Source organism: Dromiciops gliroides, chromosome 2, assembly GCF_019393635.1.
Source record: "Dromiciops gliroides isolate mDroGli1 chromosome 2, mDroGli1.pri, whole genome shotgun sequence".
NCBI lineage: Eukaryota > Metazoa > Chordata > Mammalia > Microbiotheria > Microbiotheriidae > Dromiciops > Dromiciops gliroides.
This window is the reverse complement of record NC_057862.1, coordinates 166,928,650-166,950,983: the sequence shown is the minus strand read 5'-3', so window position 1 is coordinate 166,950,983 and position 22,334 is coordinate 166,928,650. Positions and strand designations below refer to the sequence as shown.

The window sequence follows — 22,334 nt, the reverse complement described above, 5'->3', positions numbered from 1 at the left end:
TTCATTTTAATTTCTTTTCTATAAAATGAAAGGGCTTAACCATATAACTTGTAGTCAAGAAAACAGTGTGTTTAAATCCCATCTCAGTTACTAGATATTTGACATAGGCCAAGTTACTTAATTTCTCTTAGTTTCCTCATCTGTAAAACAGATTAGACACAATGATCCCTTCAATTCCATTTTTTAACATACTCAAAATACTTATTTCAAAAACATGAAAAATATCAACCTTAATATAGGACTACATATTCAGACATAGTAACAAAAACATACAGTACTATGTAGGTATTAGTTATATATTGTTGTTGTGTCTAATTCTTCTTATCATGTCTAACTCTTCATGGCCCTATTTGGGGTTTTCTTGGCAGAGATACTGGAATGGTTTGCCATTTCTCCATCTCATTTTACAGATGAGGAAACTGAGGCAATCAGGGTTATATGATTTGCCCAGAGTCAAAGAGCTAGTATCTGAGACAGGAATTGAACTCAGAAAGATGAGTCTTCCTAATTTCAAGTTGGAGCTGCCATAATTTTCTCTTTTTTTCTCTTTTAAGCCATTTGTTTTGCTTTATTCATATTTGTTACAAAAATTGTTTTCCTTTTCCTTTTTTCCTTTTTTTATTATCTTATTAGTATTTTATTTTCCCAATTACATATAAAGATAGTTTTCAACATTTATTTCTGTAAGATTTTGAGTTCTGAGTTTTTCTCTCTCCTTCCCTTCCCTCCCCCTTTCCCAAGAAATTAAGCAATCTGATACAGGTTATGCAATACAATCATGTTAAATATAGTTCCATATTAGTCATGTTATGAGAGAAAAATCAGAACAAAAGGGGAAAACTATGAGAAAGAAAAAACAACAAAAAAGTGAAAGTTGTATGCTTCAGTCTGCATTCAGACTCCATATTTCTTTCTCTGGATGTGGGGAACATTTTTCATCATGAGTCTGTTGGAATTGTCTTGGATCACTGTATTGCTGAGAAGAACTAAGTCTATCATAGTTGATCTTCTCACAAGGTTGTTGTTACTTTGTATAACGTTCTCCTGGTTTTTCTGCCCTAATTTTCAGATACATGATCTCCAAGAGAGAATGAAATAAGGGGAGGGGAAGAGTGGAAGGGGAAAAAAAAGGTCCACAGAAATAAATAGGCTCTCTTCATGTATGGTGGTATAATGATGTGGGCCAAGTCACTTATTTCTCTTAGTTTCCTCATCTGTAAAAAGGAAGAGGTTGGATTCAATTGACTCTAAGGTCCCTTCCAGATGTTGAGTCTATGATCTTATGACCCCAACTATGAAGTATACCCCCAGATAACCCAGTTTAACAATTATCCAGATTGGCCTCAAGGCAGCAACTACCTACCACCCTATTCCCAATCCCCTCTGCCAGGCTTAACTAAATACACAACCTGATCTCAGCCTCGACTTAACTGTCCCTCCTATTCCTTCTTTTGCCTCCTCTTCCCCAAACCCCAGCCCATCCAACAAATCCCCTACATCAAGAACAGTTCCCATTCTATCCGGTAACGCCAAATGATGACATTTGGACCCTAGACCAAAATCGGACAATGCCTTCCTTTGGAGTTGACTCACTCATCTCGATTTTTCTTCACTGCTTTGAAAAACCTCCACCCCCATTATTCATCTAACCCTGTGGTTCCTAAAAGGATCCATTTCAGCTCTTCCCTGAAGTCCAAAAAGGTGATGTCTCTACTGCCTAATGTTGACATTTGGGACTCGGACTAGAATTGAACACACCGTGTTATGATACCTTCAGTTGGGGTGGGAAAGGTTGTGAATCACTCATATCGATTTCTTCTCAGCTTTGGTAAACCTCCACCCCCATCATCCACAGCCCCTGTGGTTTCCAAAGGGGTCAATTTCAGCTCTTCCCTAAAATTCAAAAGGTGATATCTTTATAAACTACATTTTGGTTATATAATTTTAACACATATTCCCTGAACGGGGTGGGGGAAAGCGAGAGAAACAAAAAGATAGAAGAGAGTGAAAGGCAAGAGATAATTTATGCCCTCGGGTCCCGCCTCTGATCCTGCATCTCGCATCCTTTGGTCCTGGACTACGATTCCCGGCGTGCTTCGCTCTCCAAGGCTGGATCGAGGTCGCGCAGCCGCCTCCAGGCTAATTGACTAGCCTGTTGATAGCCCTGCTTAGCATTTCCCCCCTTTTGCCTCCCCACCTTTTCCCCACCTAGTTCTTGCCTCGGGCGAGAAAGGGCGACCAGCAGACCAGCGGACAGACGTCCTGACATACTGAGAGCGGGCTCCGGGATGGAAGCACTGATGGGTAAGGCAGCTCTCCCCTTCTCCCGGGATGGGTGGGGACTCGGCCGAGCTCTGTCTCCGCTGGGTTGCCGAGAGAGGCGCTGTTCCTAGCGCTGTTGCTCGACATGTCCCCGGGACTGCAGCAGCAGCCGCGGCGGCTGCACCGCACCCTTCTTCCCTCCCTCCCTGTCGGGGCCGCCCGCAGCCCGGGCTGGAGGATGCTCTGAGTGCAGAGCTGGGGCGGGCGAGTGATGGGCGCCCCGCTGGGTGGTGGCCTCTTTGCTTTGCCTCCACCCCGGTCCTCGGGAATGAATGCAGCGCGGTGCCACCATGCCCTGGGAGAGCTTGTGCATCCAGCTCCCTAGGGAAAGGACGGATCCGCGACTGGAGAGCTCGAGGTCCTCAGGGTTCGGGTCCCACGCCTCGCTCCCTGAGCTACGAACAGCTCCCGGGCCCCGGGGTTAGCTGCAGTCTAGGAAGCGCCCGAGTTGGATTTTCCCCCTCCCGCGTGTCCTCCGCAGTGCTGGAGGGCTGGGCTGGGGCTTCTGAACGCTCTGCTTTGTTCAGATTTCGTCCATCGTACGTGTTCAATAAATGTGGGGGGCTCTAAACATCTCCATGGCTCATGAATACAAGGGCTGAAACCCAGTAAACAGGGCCATTTAAAACAACAATAACAACTCCATAACTTGAGCTGTCATTCTTAGGGAAATTTCAGCATCCACGAAGGATGTCTGAAAGCAATCTGCTTAATGAGTGTCTGTCTTTGTCGCCCTTAATACAGTCTGACTGATGTAAAAGTATTGTGCTGTCCCTCCCGTCTCTAGATTTTCCCTGTTGGTCCATGAGAATTAAGGCTGAGGAAGGCTAGAGATAGCTGTTGTACTTAATATATAATGGGGGAAGGAGAGAAACACTGCCAAAAGTGCAGATCAGCAATTTAGAGCACTTTACTGCTAGCAAGCTTAAAGTCTGGCCCTGCCCAAACTCCTTAGCCCACCATCTTGTGCCCATTACATGGTTTGGTTTGTTGGTTGTTTTTTTTTTTCAAATTACCTGCTTCCCCCCATCAAGATCCTCATTCAGAAAACTGGAGAGGTGAGAAAGGCTTTTTGTAATAATGGATCAGAGAGGTGTATCTACCTGTGAATGGACAGATGGACACCATCTTAGTGGGTTTTTTGTTTTCTTTGTAATTGTTACTGATGTTTGTTGTTGTTTTGTTGTTATTGTTTAAAAATAGCTTTCCTCAGTCTGTACAGTTCAGATTTTAAGACTGTTTTTCCCTGTCCAGGTATGAACAAAGCATACTGTTTCACTTACTGATATAACATTATCAAGCTATAAGTTTCATTTGCCCCCCTTTAAATCATCTTTGTAAATTGGTATCTTATGTTTTCTTTATTTGGTGGGAGTGAAGTGATAGGAGAGTGATAGGATATCATCAGCAGAAAGAAAGGTACCAGGGGTGGAGCATGGCCAAAGTAATAAGGTGTCAGGGGAATGGAAACTAGATTCAAGAGGTGGAGGCACCTTAGTGATCATCTTAAGGTTCCTAACCTGAGGTCTATAAACTTGATTTAAAAAAAAAATTTGACAACTATTTCAATATAATTGATTTCCTTTGTAAACCTGTGTAATTTCTTTTGTACATTTAGAAACATTATTCTAAGGAGTCCATAGGCTTCATCACACTACAGATGGGGTCTATAACATGAAAAGAATTCAAGAATCACCAACTAGACCAGTCCCTATATTTTGCAGATTAAAGATTCTGCCTCCCTGTGTAGATTGTACATTTTTTGAGGAGAGGGATAATCTCATCACTTTTTTTATTCCCATAGACTAGCACACAGTAGGTACTTAGTAAATGGTTTTCACTTGATTGCCCAAGGTCAGTTACACAGCTAGTAAGTAAAAGACTCAAATCTAGGTTTTCTGACTCTCCTTCCCAGAACACTGCATTGCTTCTCACCTATCCTTTCCTTTTACATATGAATAAAGGGAGGCTCCCAAAGATTGAGTGACTTGCCCAAGGTCACACAGCTAATAAGCTTCTAATGGAATATTTTGAACTCAGTGCTTCCTGATGTTGACCCCCTAGCTTTATGCAGAAGGACACGTAGATAGATGCCTCTTGAAGAGAATTCCTATTCACAAAATCAGCAAATAAGTATTATCATAGGCCATTTCTTTGGGGACATGCATGAAAATAGCTCCTTACTGTAGAACCCAAGGTTATTTACCTTAATTGGATTTTAAATGGGTACTCAGGCATGTATAATTGCATAAATCTCTACCTACCACATCCATGTTTATGGGGTTTGTTTTTGTTGTTGCTGTTGTTTGTTTTTTGTGGGGCAATGAGGGTTAAGTGACTTGCCCAGGGTCACACAGCTAGTACTCATCAAGTGGCTGAGGCTGATTTGAACCCTCCTGAATCCAGGGATGGTGCTTTATCCACTTCAACACCTAGCTGCCCTCATGTTTATGTTTTCATATGTATCTTGGGAATATCTAGTATGTACCATTCATTCCTAGAAAGATTTCATACTGGGGAAAGAGAATTGCTCTTGAAGCCAGGAAGACCTAGGTTCAAGTCCTACCTTTGACACATACTACCTCTTGTCACAATTTCTCAGGTCCCCAGGCAACTCGGTATGACTATAAATTGCTGAGACTATAAGTTGCTGAGCTGCACTGGTAGAAGGAGTTTTATTACCAGGAGCTCCCCATCCCCATGAAATCACAGTTCTGGACCTAAAAAAAGGACATGCAGACTTGTGAATATCTCTGTCAATTATCAGTGGGCATTAGTAGGGGCAATAGCAAAGATTATCAAAGATGGGACTAGTCAACGGAAGAGTTGTGGAAAGAGAGTGTGCTAATGGATTGTTGGAGCTGTGAATTGCAACAACCATTCTGGAAAGCAATTTGAAATGACAGTCATTATTAAGGACTAATATGTCCTGCCCCAGAGATTCTACTGCTAGGCATGTACTTCAAAGATGTCAGTGACAAAAAAGGGGGAGGGGCAGCTAGGTGGTATAGTGGATAAAGCACCGGCCCTGGATTCAGGAGGGCCTGAGTTTAAATCTGGCCTCAGACACTTGACACCTACTAGCTGTGTGACCCTGGGCAAATAACTTAACCCTCATTCCCCGGGAAAAAACAAAACAAAACAAAACAAAACAAAAAACAAAAAAAAGAGGGGAAAGGGTTAAAAGGATATATATGTACCTAAGTGTATATATAAATATGCACATGTACAAATATGTCTATATGGTATACACACATTTTATGTGTGTGTATGTATAGGTATATATATATATGTATTTATGTATATACATGTAAATATATACACACACCCAAAAATATTTATAGCAACACTTCTGTAGTAACAAACAACTGGAAATAAAGTAGATGAAGCTCTTTGTTTACAGAGTAACTAAAAATTGTGGTCCACGAGTGTAATGGAATTTTACTGTGTTGTAAGAAACTATGAATATGATAAATATAGAGAAATATGAAAGGGCATATGCAAAGTAAGTAGACCCAGGAAAACTTTTATAAACAAAGACAACAGTTGTCGCGGAAAAAATTTTAAGTCCGACGGAAGAATGAAAATAACAAAGTTTCCAGGCTGAAGCAAATAGGTTTATTGAGAGAGGGCCAGTCCCTCAACTAAACCGGTCATCCAGGCTTTGGGCCTGAAAGACCCAGAAGTACAAACTACATAGGTTTATATACCCTGGGGGACATTTTCTAAAATTAGAACATAGTCTTGAGTAATAACAAGGGATCAGCGCTATGATATCAATAGGGTGGATCATTGGTAGGCCAGTGTAAAGCGGCGTGAACAGTATTACTGACCACCTACAGACCCTGTGACATTTCTTAGGGCGGATATCACAAGATCTACTACACTATGTCATAGGAAAATTGAGAAACATGGAAAAAGGACTTGACCTACTAACCTTATGCAATCTATATGAATCACAATTATTTTTTGTTAATATATTGATTATTATTTTAATTAAATCACTTAAAACTATAGTAAATCTCTTATAGCTAAGGGACGGGGAAAATCTCACTCACACAGTATAAATAGAAAGAACAACAAAACAACCAAAACGGAATAGTAGGAAATTATAATGACCAAGCTTGATGCCAGAGGAAGAATATCAGAAGGTATATCCCCAATTCTTTGCAGAAGTAAAGGCTCCTGATGGATATGAGATATTCCTTATAATGTCAGGTTTTTAGTTATGCTCTTTTATTTGCAGAACTTTTTTCTTGCTTCCTTTTTTCATCCTTTATTATAAAGGATAGCTCTACTGGAGGAATGAGGGAGGAAATATAATAGGAAATATAAGTAATATAAAGGCAAAATACATTTTTAAAATAGAAAGGGTATATTTGTATACATATATTTTTATGCTTCCCATTCTTTATAGAATGAAGTCCAAATTTCTTGAAATGGTATCCTAAACCTTCCCCAACCTGGCCCCAAACCCCATTTTTGGCCTAATTTTTCCCTTTCCTTTTTATGAACATTTTAAGATCTGCGTGATTTTTCATGCAAATATGACTTTTTAGATAAAAGTTTTTCCATGGGAACATGCTTCTAAAATTTTAATCAGATATGTAGTTCAAATTTCATAAAAGTTTTGATTATGCATAATTTATCCTTAAAAATTTAAACTTAACTATGAAAAAAAATCATTGAAGATTACATCATTAATAATTCTTAATTTCCTTTTTTGAAATTGGAGTCAGTGTATACCTAATATTTTGTGTCTTTTTTATGACAACATTATTTCATGGCCACTTTTTCCATATATACTATCATCTACAAACTTGTCATTTTAACAGCTATGCATGTTATCATGTATTACATGATATTAAAATACCATCATTTGTTTGATAAGTCCATTACAGAGTTACAAAACAAAGTGCTATATGATGCCTGTGGGGGATACCAGTATGTATGGGGGGGGGGCGGAGTTGGAACTTAGTAAAGAAGATCAGGGAAGGCTTCATGGGAAAAGGAGGATCTGAGTTGGGCTTTAAGGAATGGTTAGGAATTCAGCATGTAAAGACAAGGAAGGGAAGGCATTCTAGGAATAGAGAGCATTGTTAGCAAAGACAGAGAGGACTGAGAACATATGTCTTTGTACAGGGAAGGAAGAGTGAGAGGACATAAGTAGTCCATTTTGACTCTAGCACAGAGTTTGGGAAAATGAATAACATGACATAAAGCTAGGAAGGTAAGGTGGTAGCAGACTATGGAGGGCCCTGAATGACAGACAGAACTTTAGACCTCTATTGTTAGCCAATATCGAAAACAGTAAAGATTTTTGAATAGAGGAATGGCATGACTAAATTTACATCTAAGAAAGATTAGCCTGGTACCAGTATATGGGAATGGAGTTTGGAAGACCTATAAAGAGGATGATTGCATCAGTAAGTGGCAACAAATGACTGCCTTGGGGGTAGCTAGTTGGCACAGTGGATAAAGCACTGTCCCTGGATTCAGGAGGACCTGAGTTCAAATCCAGCCTCAGATACTTGACACTTACTGGCTGTATGACCCTGGACAAGTCACTTAACCCTCATTGCCCTGCAAAACAACAACAATAACAACAAGTGCCTGCCTAAACCAGGGTGATGGCTGTGGGAATGTGGAGGAGGAGGTAGAATCAAGGGAATGCAGAAATATAATCCACAGGATTAACTGATTAGGTATGATTGGTGAGAAAGAAGGGCTCAGTGAAATGAGCTTGCATGTGGCTATGTTGAGTCAGTCAACCAACAAGCATTTATTGAGTTCTTGGCTAGACACTGTGCTAAGGGCTGGGGATACAAAGTAAAAACAGAAACAGGTCTCTGCCCTCAAAGAGCTTATGTTCTTATGGGGTAGAGAGGTACGGGAATAGGTGCATATGAAGTATATAACAGATGGGAAGGCACTTGTAAAAGGGAAACAGAAGGTAGCACTGGAGCTGAGTCTCGAAGGAACCTGTGGATTCTAAGAGTCAAAGATAAAGGAGAGCATGCTAAGCATGGGGGACAGCCTGAGTACGAGGGCACCAATGTAGGAGATGGAGTATTATGGGTGAGGAATAGCAAATAGGCCCTATAGTGGGAGAGTAGGGAGATGAGTAATGTGTAAGACTGGGTGGATTGGAAGGGCCAGGTTAGGAAGGGCTTAGAATGACAAAGAAGTTTCTACTTTTTGCTAGAGTTAATAGGGCATGGCTAGAATTTATGAAATTGGTGGGGGGACCTTCACTTGAGGAAAAAAGTACAGTATCGCTGTGTGGAAGATCCATTGGAGCAGGGAGAGACTTGAGACAGGGAAACCAACTAGAAGGCTCCTATAATAGTTTAGATGAGTAGTAATGAGAACCTGAACTGGGATAGTGACAGAATGTAAAAGTATTCAATGCAATGTACAAGTATCAAGCATCTGCTTATATGCACGGCCCTATGGAGATATCCTGAAAGCAGTTGGAGACCCATGACTGAATCATAGGAGAGAAATCACAGCTAGAGATATATATAGTCATTGGATGGGATTGAGGGGTTAAAACAACACTTTTCAAAAAAATGGACAAATGTGAGAATATTTGTAGGCAGATGGGAAATATACAGCGATCACAGAGATTAAAGATGCATAAAAGGGGAAGAGTGGCGCAGTGGATAGAGCAACAGCCCTGAAGTCAGGAGGACCTGAGTTCAAATCCGGCCTCAGACACTTAACACTTACTAGCTGTGTGACCCTAGGCAAATCACTTAACCCCAATTGCCTCACCAAAAAAAAAAAAAAAAAAAAAGATGCATAAGAGACTACTGGAGCAAGGCCAATAGGATGTAGGATCAAGTGTATAGGTAAAGGAGAGGGATTAGTTTTACACCAAAAGGATGGGAATATTCCTCTGAAGTTTGCATATCAGCTAAATAATTTCACATGTTTGTGATGGTCAGTTTCCAGAACATTTTTTCTGTATAGTAAGTGAAGGTTATATGGGGATTAGGAAAGGAGTTTAGGAGAGAGGGAGGGAAGTATGGAAGAGAGACAAAGTGAGAGAAAGTAAGGGAGGATATAGAGCCGGTAAAGGAAAAAGAAAGAAACCTATTCCAAGGTTCATGAAGATTATCACACTTAGCTTATTGAATACGTGCCATAAATTCTTTCTAATCCCAGAAGAGTTTATCACTTGTTGACTTAAAATCCACTGGGCTTATGTCTGCCATCTCTTAAGAATGATAGAATCATAGAATTTAGGGCTGCAAGAGACCTTAGAGTCAACTCACTCCAACCTCTTCATTTTATCGATGGAGAAACTGAGGCCCCAGAAAGGTTAAGCAGTGTTCCCCATGTAATGAGTTTCCCAGCTGGGGTTTTAGTATAGATCATCTGACTGACTCTAAATCCATCATGCGTTTGTTGTTCACTGTTTTTTCAGTTGTGTCCAATTCTTCATGACCTCATTTGGGGTTTTCTTGGCAAAGAAAGATACTGTCATTTCCTTATCCAGAACATTTTACAGATGAGGAGCTGAGGCACACAGAGTTAAATGACTTTCTCACAGTCACACAGCTAGTAAGTGTCTGAGGCTGGATTTGAACTTATAAAGATGAGTCTTCCTGATTCTAAGACCAGTTTTGTGTTCACTGGGACACCCAGCTGCCCTTCAAAAAAAAAACCTCCCTGAAAATTATTTGTTCAGTTGTGTCAATTCTGGAATGATTTGCCATTTCCTTATCCAGTGAGTTAAGGCAAACAGCGGTTACGTGACATGCCCAGGGTCATACAGCTAGTATGTGTGTGAGGTCACATTTGAACTCAGGTTTTCCTAACTCCAGGCCCAGGGCTCTATCCACTGAGTCACCTAGCCTAGCTGCCTCTAACCTTTAAGTTTACGACAATCTGAATATCTATTTAGCTTTGCTATATTGCGGGTGTTTTATTAGTTCATCCGGATCAACCTTCTTAAATTAGGAAAGTATCTCACTGAAATAAAAGAGGCAAAGATTTATACTGTTAGCCTCTAGGGTGGGAAAGATTCAAAAACAACCAATAAATGATTTCTAAACACTTGAATCCTGTCTGGTTTCAAGAAGAAAAAGTTTTAAAGCCAGTGCTTAGGTAGGTATCAGTGCAGGTATATGATTGTTAAGTCATCCATCTTTTGTGAGGTTCACAGTTGGGTGTGGGAGAGAGTACAGCATTAAAAACAAGGTAAGGCTCTAGGGTACTTAATAGATATTCAGCTGGGGTGGCCTAGTATTTCTTCCTACTTTTCTCAGTGTTTTATATGGCCTTGGTCCTGGGAAAGCCAGCCAAGGGGCTCCCATGGTATATTTGTTCCTCTAGGTGTTTACATTTGGGTCTGAGGTCGGGTCCCATGATGTGTCTAGAGCTTAGAAACAAAACATATCAAAGAGGAGAGCTGATTGATGCTCATGCATCCTGTATGTTTTGCCTGGAGATACAAATCTTATCCATCATATGCCCAGTGGTAGGCATTATAATACAACAGCTGCTATTCCAATACAACTCTAGAGAAGTTAAACCTAATAATTCTTGGCCTACATGCTATAAATGGATCAAAGTTTACACAATAGTTATATTCCTGAAAAGTTTTATGTATGTGGAATTTTTAAAATGTGATATTATTTTTTTAATATCAAGGGAATTTGCTTTCTTAAAAGAACCCCAGGGTGAATACTCCTTTGGGACAAAGAAACATTTATATATATTCTCTTTAGATGAAATAATTACTTCTTGATTTACCTGTAAAATAAGGGAGTTGGATTAGATAAATCTTTAAATACCCTTCCAGATCCTGTTTCTATTCGGTAAGTTGAGATCTTCTATATTGGGTCCTCAGAAAGAAGGGAACACCTGTGGGTTGTTTTGTGTTTGTTTGTTTGTTTTTTCACTTTCTTTTTCTTTATCTCACCTCTATTCTTGGATACTTTGCTCCTAACCACAGGCATACCCAAGGTGACCTCAATAATCAAGTGAAACAATTTAGCTGAGATGCTGATGTCAGAAGAACAGTTTTTCTTTTAGACATCAGAATCTATGATATAACAGTTTTCTTGGAGACTAGGCTACAGAGAAGCTTGGCAGTTATAAAATTCATGGGTTCTCTTCTCTTCTTCACTCTTTCTTTACTGTTTTCCTCATTTTCATGTCATCTGTTCTACCTTATCTCCTGTGTCCCCCCCCCCCACCAAGGTTCTCCTAACTCATCATCCTTAATGAATCCTATTTTTCATCTTTTTTGTCTCTCCCCAACCCCGCCCCCATAAATAACACAGGTTTCTTTAAACAGTATTTAAATTGCCTCACTGTTCTTCAAGTGGTTTTCTTTAGTCCTAGTCTCACCTTTTGATTAAGTTCAACAGCAATTCAGCAGTGTATGTATTAAGCATTTCCCAGGTACAGGGCACTCTGTGGACCCTGGAGGAGACAAGGGATTAAATCAGAGATCATCCTCCGCCCTCAAGGAACTTACAATTTCAGTTAATGGAATTGAATCATTCTTTTCTAGAATAATTAAAGTAAGTAGAGTCTACCAGGGTAGCGAGGTGTCCCAGTGAATAGAACATGGGCAGTCAGGAAGAAGACTCAACTTCCTGAATTCAAATCTGGCCTCAAACACTTATCTGTGTGACCCTAAACAAGTCACTTACCCCTGTTTGCCTCAGTTTCCTCATCTGTAAAACGAACTGCAGAAGGAAATGGCAGACTGCTCCAGTATCTTTGCCAAGAAAACCCCAAATGGAGTCAGACACAACTGAATGACGGCAAACTTCTAATAGAACACCACCATAACTAAGCAGACCCGATTTACCAAAAAGGGTGGTTCACTGTTTGTGTCTCTCTCATCAATAGGCTTTTGAAGATCAGAAAGGTGGCTTATGTAAGTGTCCAGACCCTGAACAAGAAACCATGGCCCTGCCTTTCCAAAAAGAACTGGAGAAATACAAGAACATTGATGAAGATGAACTCCTTGGTAAACTCTCAGAAGAGGAACTAAAACAATTGGAAAATGTTCTCGATGACCTAGATCCTGAGGTGAGTGAAGGGAAAATGGAACACAGTGGTTAAGTGAGATAACTTTCGTGGCCTGAGCCACCAACTACAAGGTCTTGTGGCCCTAAATTCCAAGCTTGAGTCTCCTCCTAAGTAGCTCTATGATATTGGCAAGTCACTTGATTTCTCCATTCTTCTGGTAGAAGTGACTTTTCTAGAGTCCTGAATTCAACCAGGGCAGCATTCCACATTCCCTCTCAGGATGGCCTGGACTCAAGGGTAGACTTTTATGCAACCCCATGACAACTCTGAATTGTGAGGCTTTTGGACCAGAGGAGTTGGAAGGGCTTTCTACACCTTTAGAGAGCCCACTTTTTTTCTTTTTTTTTTCTGATAAAAGTATTTGATTTTTTTTCCAGTTACATGTAAAGATAGTTCTCAACATTTGTTTATACAAGCTTTCCAATTTCAGATTTTTCTCCCTCCCTCCCCCCTCCCCTAGACAGCAGGTAATCTGATATAGGTTTATATATATATATATATATATATATATATATATATATATATATATGTGTGTGTGTGTGTATGTATGTATGTATGTATAATAACATCAAACATATTTCTGCATTAGTCATGTTATAAGAGAAAAAGTCAGAGCAATGATGAAAAACCTCAAAATAGAAAAAAACAACAGCACCAAAAACAAAAGAAATAGTATGGTTCATTCAGCATCTATACTCCGCAGTTCTTTTTTTTTTTTTCTTGGATTTGGAGATCCTCTTCCATCATGAGTCCCCTGGAACTCTTCTGTACCATTGCATTGGTGAGAAGAATCTAGTCCATCACAGTAGATCAACACACAATGTTGATGATACTGTGTACAATGTTCTTCTGGTTCTGCTCATCTCACTCATCATCATCCCATGCAAGACCCTCCAGATTTCTCTAAACTCCTCCTGCTCATCGTTTCTTACAGCACAATAGTATTCCATTACATTCATATACCACAACTTGTCCAGCCATTCCCCAATTGCTGGGCATCCCCTCAACTTCCAATTCCTTGCCACCACACAAAGAGCAGCTATAAATATTTTTGTACATGTGGGTCCTTTTCCCTTTTCCATGATCTCTTTGGGAAAAATACCCAAAAGTGGTATTGCTGGGTCAAAGGGTATGCACAGCTTTATAGCCCTTTGGGCATAATTCCAAATTGCTAGAGAGCCCACTTTTTTTTTTTTTTTTGCGGGGCAAAGGGGGTTAAGTGACTTGCCCAGGGTTACACAGCTAGTAAGTGTCAAGTGTCTGAGGCCAGATTTGAACTCAGGTGGTCCTGAATACAGGGCCGGTGCTTTATCCACTGCGCCACCTAGCTGCCCTCGAGAGCCCACTTTTAACGTATGGCTGATTTAAGGATATGGGAGCTATAGTTGTTTGCATTTCCTGGAGTATAAACAGTAACACCTCACTAATTTGGACTAAATAAGGGATGGCCAGGCTGAGTGGGTAAAATATATTTGACAACTGTTAGTGTTTATTACTTTCAAGTACACAAAAGAATTTGAAATTAATAATAAAGAACTGTCTTGTGGTGGTCTGTAGCTGAGATACTGTAATGATTAACTGAGAATGATGCCTTATTTGATGACGCCACCGTTAAATGTCTGTCAAATGCTATAGGAAAATAGATGCTTTTAACTTTTCTGAGGATTCTTTAAAAGTCTGTCAGAAAGCTTAATTATTCCCCCCTGAAATCTTGTTCACATTCTTAATTTTATTATTCAGTAAAGCCATTCTTAGAGCAAAGCTAGGCTTTAAAATAGTCCCTGATTAAATCAGCACAATTATATAACTAGATGGATCTAAACCGATGATACTGTTATAATCTAAGATGTTTTATAAATTATTCTAGCATGACTGATGCTTTGTCTGCTGCATTTAATTTTACTTTTCCAGTAGACGGATTTTTTTTTTAAATAAAAAGTGTTCAGTGAAGTAGCATGTAACTATGTGATAAACTTGGAGTCAGGAGACTTGATCCAACCCTTTGTGTGTGACTTTGGGCAAATCCCCTAACCTTTCTAGGAATCCTTTTTTTCATCTGTAAAATGAGGATATTGTCTCTACTTCTCTAACTTAAAAAAGAAAGGAAGGAAAGAAGGAAGGAAGGAGGAAGAAAGGAAGGAAGACAAACAGAAAGAAGGAAAGAAAGACAGAAGGAAGGAAAAGGAGGAAAACAAGAAGGAGAGATAGAAAGGAGAAAGAAAGAAAGAAAGAAGGAAGGAAGGAAGGAAAGAAAGAAAGAAAGAAAGAAAGAAAGAAAGAAGGAAAGAGAAAGAAAGAAAGAAAGAAGGAAAGAGAAAGAAAGAAAGAAAGAAAGAAAGAAAGAAAGAAAGAAAGAAAGAAAGAAAGAAAGAAAGAAAGAAAGAAAGAAAGAAAGAAAGAAAGAAAGAAAGAGGCAATAACAAAAACCACAACACAACATGGAGTAAAGGCTTTTCTGTGGTTAAGGAGATATGCTCACTATTCCATCTGTCAGTTTTTAGGATGATGAGTAGGGAATACCGGGTTTAGTGACTACCAGAACCACAAAATTACCTTGCAAGAAAATAATTAATATTTATAATAAACACATCCCTGGAATAAAGTAAACAAACTGAGGGTGTAGGACAGGCAGTTCCTTCTGGGTCTAAAATTCTCTGTTACTTTGATTAACTGAACATTTATTAGCTTTCATTATGAGGTTCATAGGCCTACATTTAATATTTACCTAGTATCCGCATAGGTGGCACAGTAAATAGAGTGCTGGACCTGGAGTTAGGAACATTTATTTTTCTGAGTTCAAATCCAGCCTTAGACACTTACTAGCTGTATGACCCTGAGCAAGTCACTTAATCCTGTTTGCCTCGGTTTCCTCAACTGTAAAATGAACTGGAGAAAGAAATGTCAAACCACTCCAGTATCTTTGCCAAGAAAACCCCAAATGGGGTCATGGAGAGTCAGACACAACTGAACATCATTTGACCAGAGGCAGAATTGATAAAGATGAAATGAAATGAAGGTATCAGTTGTTTCCTTCTGCAACTCTGAATTCCTGTCTTTAACCATGGCTGTGGGAGCACTCCAGACCCATAGTGTTCAAAATTCGAGCCCTGATCTATGGAAGGAGGCTCTGACAGGCTGCAGGCTCCATGCCACCAGACCACAAGAAAATTACAGAAAACCTTGAATGGCTCCTGCAACTCAAAAGATCAGGAAACCCAGCTGTCAAGCAATCAACAAACAGGCAATGTACTAGACAAAGGGGACACAGAGACAAAAAGGAAACATCTCCCACCCTCAAAAAGCTTACATTCTTCCAGGGGAAGCAGCATGTATGCATATAAATAAATATATAAACAAAATAAATAGGGGGTGAGGGGGAACTAACAGCTGAATAAATCAAGGGAAAGGCACATATAGGAGAGGATACTTGAGCTCAGATTTGAAGGAAGACAAGAGATAAAGAGAGGATGAATTCTGGGCTTGGAGGTGACTCCTGTGCAAAGTCATGGAGGTGAGAGACAGAATATTTGTACGAAGCATAGCAAGTGATCATTCTGGCATAAAGGAGGAGTACAATGAACCAAGCTTGGAAATATAACGTGGAATTGGATTATGAAGTTTGTATTTTGGCCTGGAGACAATTAGGAGCCACTGGAGCCAGTATTTTGGGAAGGGGAATGACATGGTGGGACCTTAGTTTTGTGAAAATATTTTTGAATGATTTGCCTAATTTTGGGGGGCTAAATCTGACTGGGGTACTTAATCTGGGACTGTTCACTAACTGGCTATCTGACTGCTGTTAATTTAATGTAGGCCATTTATAAAGTTCCACCACACAGCACACTCCCAAATTGATAAGCATAATATTAAGAAGCCTCTTAACTAAATAATCAAAGCAGAGTTTATTTATGAAATACCATTTAAATTAAGAATACAGGGAAATAAAATGTACAACCTGACTGCATAGGGGCACTTCTCTTTCCACTGGGTCTCTTTGAACTTCTTGAATACAATAAGGGCCTTAGCCACCTCTTGCCTTAGGGCACTCGGGTACTTTATTCTAACACTTTGTAAATCCCTCTGCTTCTAACTTTCCTCTCCTTACTGCCACTGCTGAACCCTTGTGTTTCTCTCTCACCAACCTTCTGTCTGTCTGCTCCATCAGTCTGCCTTCTTCCGCCTTTGCCGCCCCTCTAATCTTGTCCACCTCTCTTAATCTTGTCTGCTGGCCTTTCCTCCTTGCTCCTAGTCCTGCATTACTGTTCATCTCGTCCCCCGTCTCCTTGACCGAACCTTTTCTCAGCCTCCTGTCCCTCCTTGTCCAACCTCCTGAGTCTAACCCCCAAGTCTATATATACCTTTTCTTCTCTCCACTCAAATCTCGGGGCTTCTTGCACCCCCACAGACCAAGCTAATCTGCCAGCCAGAGCTGCAGCTGGGGGGGGGGGAAGGGGTGGTGGGCTCCAGCCTCACGCGCCTCAGCACAGGCTATCCAGGATCTTTCGGATAGCTCCGCTCAGGTTGGAGGGAGCTTGGGGCTTCTTCCCCCCAGCTGTCTGATCCCGCGTCTTGTACAGCCCTCAGGGCTTTCTGGCTCAGCTGAAGGGGGGGGGCACCAGCCCCTCCCACACAGAAGAGACCTTGAGGGCCTAAGGCTTTCCAATCTCAGCCCAAAGGTAGGGTCCCCAAATCAAAATAAATTTCCACAGTTTTAGTTGTTATCTTTTCCCTATAGAACTCTGGGGGGTTTCCCATAGGTGCATAGGCAGAAAGCATTTCAAGTTCTCCTCTCTCAGGAGGGAGTCCCCATCCAGCCTCCATCTGAGAGAGGCCACAAGCTTGGGGTGGAGATGGCCTCTACTATGGGATGGAGCCAAAGGAATAGTCTCCTAGCATTCCTGATAGACCCACCTGCTCCTGTTTATGGATGTTGGGACGTCTTGCCACAGAGAAGTCATTAGGGTGTTCCAACCAGCTGGCTTCACCGTCCCATAGCAAGCTTCAATGGAGCACATGGTGATTGCCAGGGGTGACAGATGCTCTCCTCCTCCACTTACTAAGGAGAGAACAGAACCTTCCTTAACTGGACAGAAGGCCTGTGCTTACCTGATATGCTTGCTGGTAAATGGGAACGGAGATAGCAAATGAAACCTCAGGCAGACGACCTATCTTGTCACTGACACCTGACCAAACCTATTATTTGGCAGAGCGCGCTCCTACCAGCAGGTTTCCGGCAGAAAGACCAGACACAGAAAGCAGCCACAGGCCCCTTTGATCGGGAACACCTCCTTTCATATTTGGAAAAAGAAGCATTGGAACACAAAGACAGGGAAGACTTTGTCCCCTTCACTGGAGAAAAGAAAGGTAAGGTCTAGGCCTAAATGAAGTTTGAATAGCCAACCAGTGTATCCTGGGACCAACTAGTTACTGACTTACTCAATCAGGCCCAAGATTGGGGTCTGACCTAAAAGAAAACAGGGCAGGAAAAGGCCCACTTTTCTTTATTTGTTCACTGAGCATAAAAATGGACCCTGATAATACTACCTCCCCCTTCTTTTTCAGTTTCTTCTTTTGGGACTGGACCTGTGATTTAATTGATATGGACAATTCTTTTCACTAAAGCAGAGCTGTAACTTGTTTTGTATTTTATTGTCTTAGAAAGTTGACTGGGAGTTACAGGACTTACCCACAGGCCCCACAGCCAGTGTATATCAATGGTGGAACTTAAACCCCCGTATTTCTGAATCAGAGAATCCTGTTTTATCCATTACCCCATGTAGCCTCTCATTGAGGCTTACTACTGACAGAAAGTTCACCCACAGATGATGACATAAAGAGGTACTTTGGAGGGAATCCTAACAATTGTGTGCTGGTAAATGTTTAACAACCAGCTCTCCAACTCCCCCCCCCACCCAATAATTTATCCATGACATGCTTTTAAGTTACCATCCCTTTGAAAAATTCTGAACAATCAAGACAAGAAATCAAGCCCCAATTTGTAGCATTATTTCCAAGGTGTTGATGCTCACACTGAAAAATTTAACAATCAGCTCTCTGGTTCGAGCCATCTCCAGTACACCCCTGGATCCTAGGGTTCTGAGATTTCAGAAAAGTATAAATGTAGTTCTTGGAAGTCCCCTGCTTTCTGATCTATGTCACTCAGGCTTGTGCTGGCTCTTAGTGTTGTGCCAGAGAATTCCCATAAAGCCTTTTCTCCCAGATATATTTCATGTTAAACCCTCTGCAGCAGCCCTAAGCAACAAACCTTCTCAAGTGAGTGACATTGGAGGTTGGTTCACATGTCAACAGTATATGCGCGGAAGAACACTAAACCAATAGGTGAAAAGCTCACCTGACCGTGAGTCCTTATCACCAGTCCTAATGCATTTCCCCACCCACCCAGAGCTGAGAACAGCCTGTGGAAGTTCTTTAGCCACAGAGTGACTAGAGGCAAGGGTATTGCTTTGATAAAGTACTTAATAGCCTTGAAGCCAGAGGAGTCTGTGATCTTCTTCTGTAGTATGTTGTAGTCTTGCCGAGACACTGACATGTAGGCTTCTGGGCTGTATCTACCATCATGCCTGTAGCTGTAACTGTCTCTGATTTTAATTGCTCAGAATTGTTCACACGCTAACTGATGGCTTGAGTGAAATTCAGAATGGCATTTTGTTAAGAAAATTAAGTAGAAGTGAAGAACTGAGCAGATAAGCAGAGACTGCTGGGGAAAGATTGGTTGGTTTCCATAGTAGCTGTGACTTACTTAATTGGGAACAGGAAAAAAAAAGATTTCACATGTATGGTAAAATCTCAGGAGACATATCAAAGGGAAGGGTTTTAATCAAATATCTCAGGGAATTATTTCACTTCAGATCCATTCTGAAAAGCTTTGGGGAGCAGTGGGAATTTTAACAGCTACCTGAATGATAGAGAGAAAGCTTGCGGGGATAGATAGGGAACCTGGGGAGAAGGGCACGAATAGAAAGATTTTCCAAGCATGAAGCATAATTTGGTAGAGCTGTGCCAGGTAGGTTGTTGCAAGGAATAAAAGAGCACGTCCGACAAGAAAAACAAAGAGGTCAGGTTGGGGGATAATGTAAGAGGTACTTTGGTGCTTGAATCCAGATACAAAAATGTTAGTCCAGCTATATAGGTCAATGATGGATCAATGATGAATATCCCTATGTCTTACAGAGAGAGGTGATATGATCAAAGCTATTGGAGTTTACTGAGTGGGGAGTAACATAGTAATCTCTATGCTTTATGAAGATCACTTTGACAAGCTGAGTGTAGGGAGTGGGGAGAGACATTATCAGGGAAACCAACCAGCACACTATAGCAATAGTGCAAGAGTTAAGTGTTGAAGGCCTGTACTGAGGTGGTGGCAGTATCAGAAGAGAAAAGGAGACATTCAGATGTTAAGAAAGTAAAATAGACAGGCTTTGGCAACAGATTGGATAGGGGAAGTAAGAAAAGAGAGCCATGAGTCAGGGATGACGTCTACTTTGCAAGCCTGGGTCACTTGGGAGGTTGGTGATGCCCTTGACAGAAATAGGGAAGTTTAGAAGTAGGGAGAGTTCAGGGGAAAGATAATGTATTCATTTTTGGACATGTTGAGCTTAAGACATCTACATCTATTTTAGGTTCAAGACTGGAGGTCAGGAGAAAGGTTAGAGCTAAATAAATAGATTTGAGAATCTTTAGCAAAGAGATGATAATTGAATCCATAGAAGCTGATGAGATCACCAAGTGAATCAGTATAAGGGGAGAAAAGAAGATAGAGAAACTCAGTCTAAAAAAAACAACCCACAAACAATATACTCTTTTACAGTAAAAAAAAAAATAGAAATCACAGGAATAAATTAATCATTCTTTAATGTGATATAACCTAGATTTCATCCTTCTAGCAGGATTCCTAATGAGTTCCCCAATTCTTCATTTCCTCAGCTTCATCTTAACAAAATGACATTTTAAATATCGAATATCTAAACAGCCCCCCATAGTTTTAGAGCTCTAGTTGCCTGGTATCTCTGAGGCACAGAGACACCAGCAAGATTTCCTTCTCTCCCCACACCACCATTTTGCCCTGCTCCAAATGCCCTTCTGATCACTTGTGGACTGGATAAATTCCAATTGGGGACATGAAGTAGTGATTTCAGCATATGGCTGTAGAAGCTACATCCTCCAAGTCAATCAGTTCCCTTTGTTAATAAAGCAATCATTCTCAGGCATGTTTGTTTGTTTGTTTCAAAGGAAGGATCTTTATCCCCAAAGAAAAACTAAAAGAAACTCGTAAGGAAGAAAAAGTGACTCTTGACCCAGAATTGGAAGAAGCTTTAGCTAGTGCCTCTGATACTGAACTCTATGATCTTGCAGGTGGGTAATTACCTGGATAAAAAATATTTATACATATTTGACCATAAGCTGTGGACATTAATGTTAAATGTGTCAATATCCTCTTAGTATCTTAATAGCACCTGACATTTACAGAATGCTTTAAAGCTTGCAAAGTAATTTACATATCTTGTCTCATTTGAGCCTCACAACCAGCCTGTGAGGTGTCAGGGCTTGTTTATTTTTAGTCCAGACTTATGACCTGTAATTCCATCAGTGTAGGGAGTTCCCCAGTAAGAAAATTCCCTCTGCTCATGTACATCAGTAACTATTCTGCAATTTCTGGTCTGAGAGACTTGCCTGGTATGCTTGGAGATTAAGTTAAATGTGTACATGATTGCTTATGGGATAATAGGTTAAGAGCTAAAAGGGACCTTAGAAGCTGACCCTCTCATTTTACAGATCAGGAAACTGAGGCAAACAGTGTTTTAAGTGACTTATGCAGGGTCAAAGAGCCAGTAAGTGCCTGGGGCTGGATTTGAAATCAGGTCTTCCTGACTCCAAACACAGGTCTTTATCCACTGAGCCACCTATTAAGTTGTCCAGGGTTCTATAGGCAGATGTAGTACTTGAACTTAGGCCATCTTGATTCTCTATCCATTCCACTGCAGTGCCTTTCCAGTTAGGTAAGTATTCTAGATATTATTATCCCCACTTTCATTATTGTTATTACAATACTGAGGCAGCTAGATAACTCAGTGGATAGAATGCTGGGCCTGGAGTCAGAAAGCCCTGAGTTCAAATCCAGACTTTGATACCTACTAGCTGTGTGACCCTGCATAAGTTACTTAAAGTCTATTCAACTTTATCCATTAGAGAAGGTAATGGCAAACCACTCCAGTATCTTAAATAAAAAAAAAACTAACCATAATGGGGTCACAAAGAATCAGACACGACTAAACAAGCCTTAACAACAAGGTAGCATTGTTGATTGAGTGCTCATTTGTTGCTTGTCCTTTGTTCTCAAAGAAGACCATGACACCTGGGACTTGATATCATGACTTGCTAGTAAATTGGATTTAAGTGAAGGAGGGCTGTGCAAAGCCACAGTCTCACTCTCTCCTTCAGAGCCATCTGGGTACAGTGGCAAGGTATAGATCAAGACCACTGGAGATGACCCCCACAGAGTGCTAGACCTGGAAGAAGGAAGACCTGAGTTCAAATGTAGCTTCAGGCACTTATTAGCTGTGTGATCCTGGGCAAGTCACTTAACTTCTGTCTACCTCAAGTTTTCTCATCTATAAAATATAGTGATAATAATAGCAACCTCCCAGGGTTGTTGTGAGCATCAAATGAGATATTTGTTAAGTGTTTTGCAAACATATACTATATAAATGCAAAACAAACACTATATAAATGCTAGCTAATATTATTATTGCTATGTATTTTCCTGTACTAAAATCTTACTCCAAAGTCTTAATATCGATATAGGGGTGACCTGGGATTCTTGAAGTCTGTGACATCAAAACTCAAGCTTTGTTAAGTGTTACCCAACTGGAAAGTCATTGAGAATGGGTCCTGTGATAGATCTAAAAACCAGTCTGGCCAAATTCAGAGAGAATCAT

The 22,334-nt window shown here is 40.7% G+C and overlaps 1 protein-coding gene across 1 annotated transcript in view; it reads left to right on the top strand.

Annotated features, from left to right (window-relative positions):
• Positions 1-2,024: 2,024 nt before the first annotated feature.
• The window catches only part of TMOD2 (tropomodulin 2), a 55,913-nt gene continuing 35,603 nt past the window's right edge, over positions 2,025-22,334 (top strand). The window contains exons 1-4 of the mRNA XM_043983467.1: positions 2,025-2,304; positions 12,196-12,378; positions 17,586-17,742; positions 20,629-20,751. Of these exons, the coding sequence (XP_043839402.1) occupies positions 12,253-12,378; positions 17,586-17,742; positions 20,629-20,751 (406 nt within the window). The 5' untranslated portion in view covers positions 2,025-2,304; positions 12,196-12,252. The remainder of the gene's footprint in view (positions 2,305-12,195; positions 12,379-17,585; positions 17,743-20,628; positions 20,752-22,334) is intronic.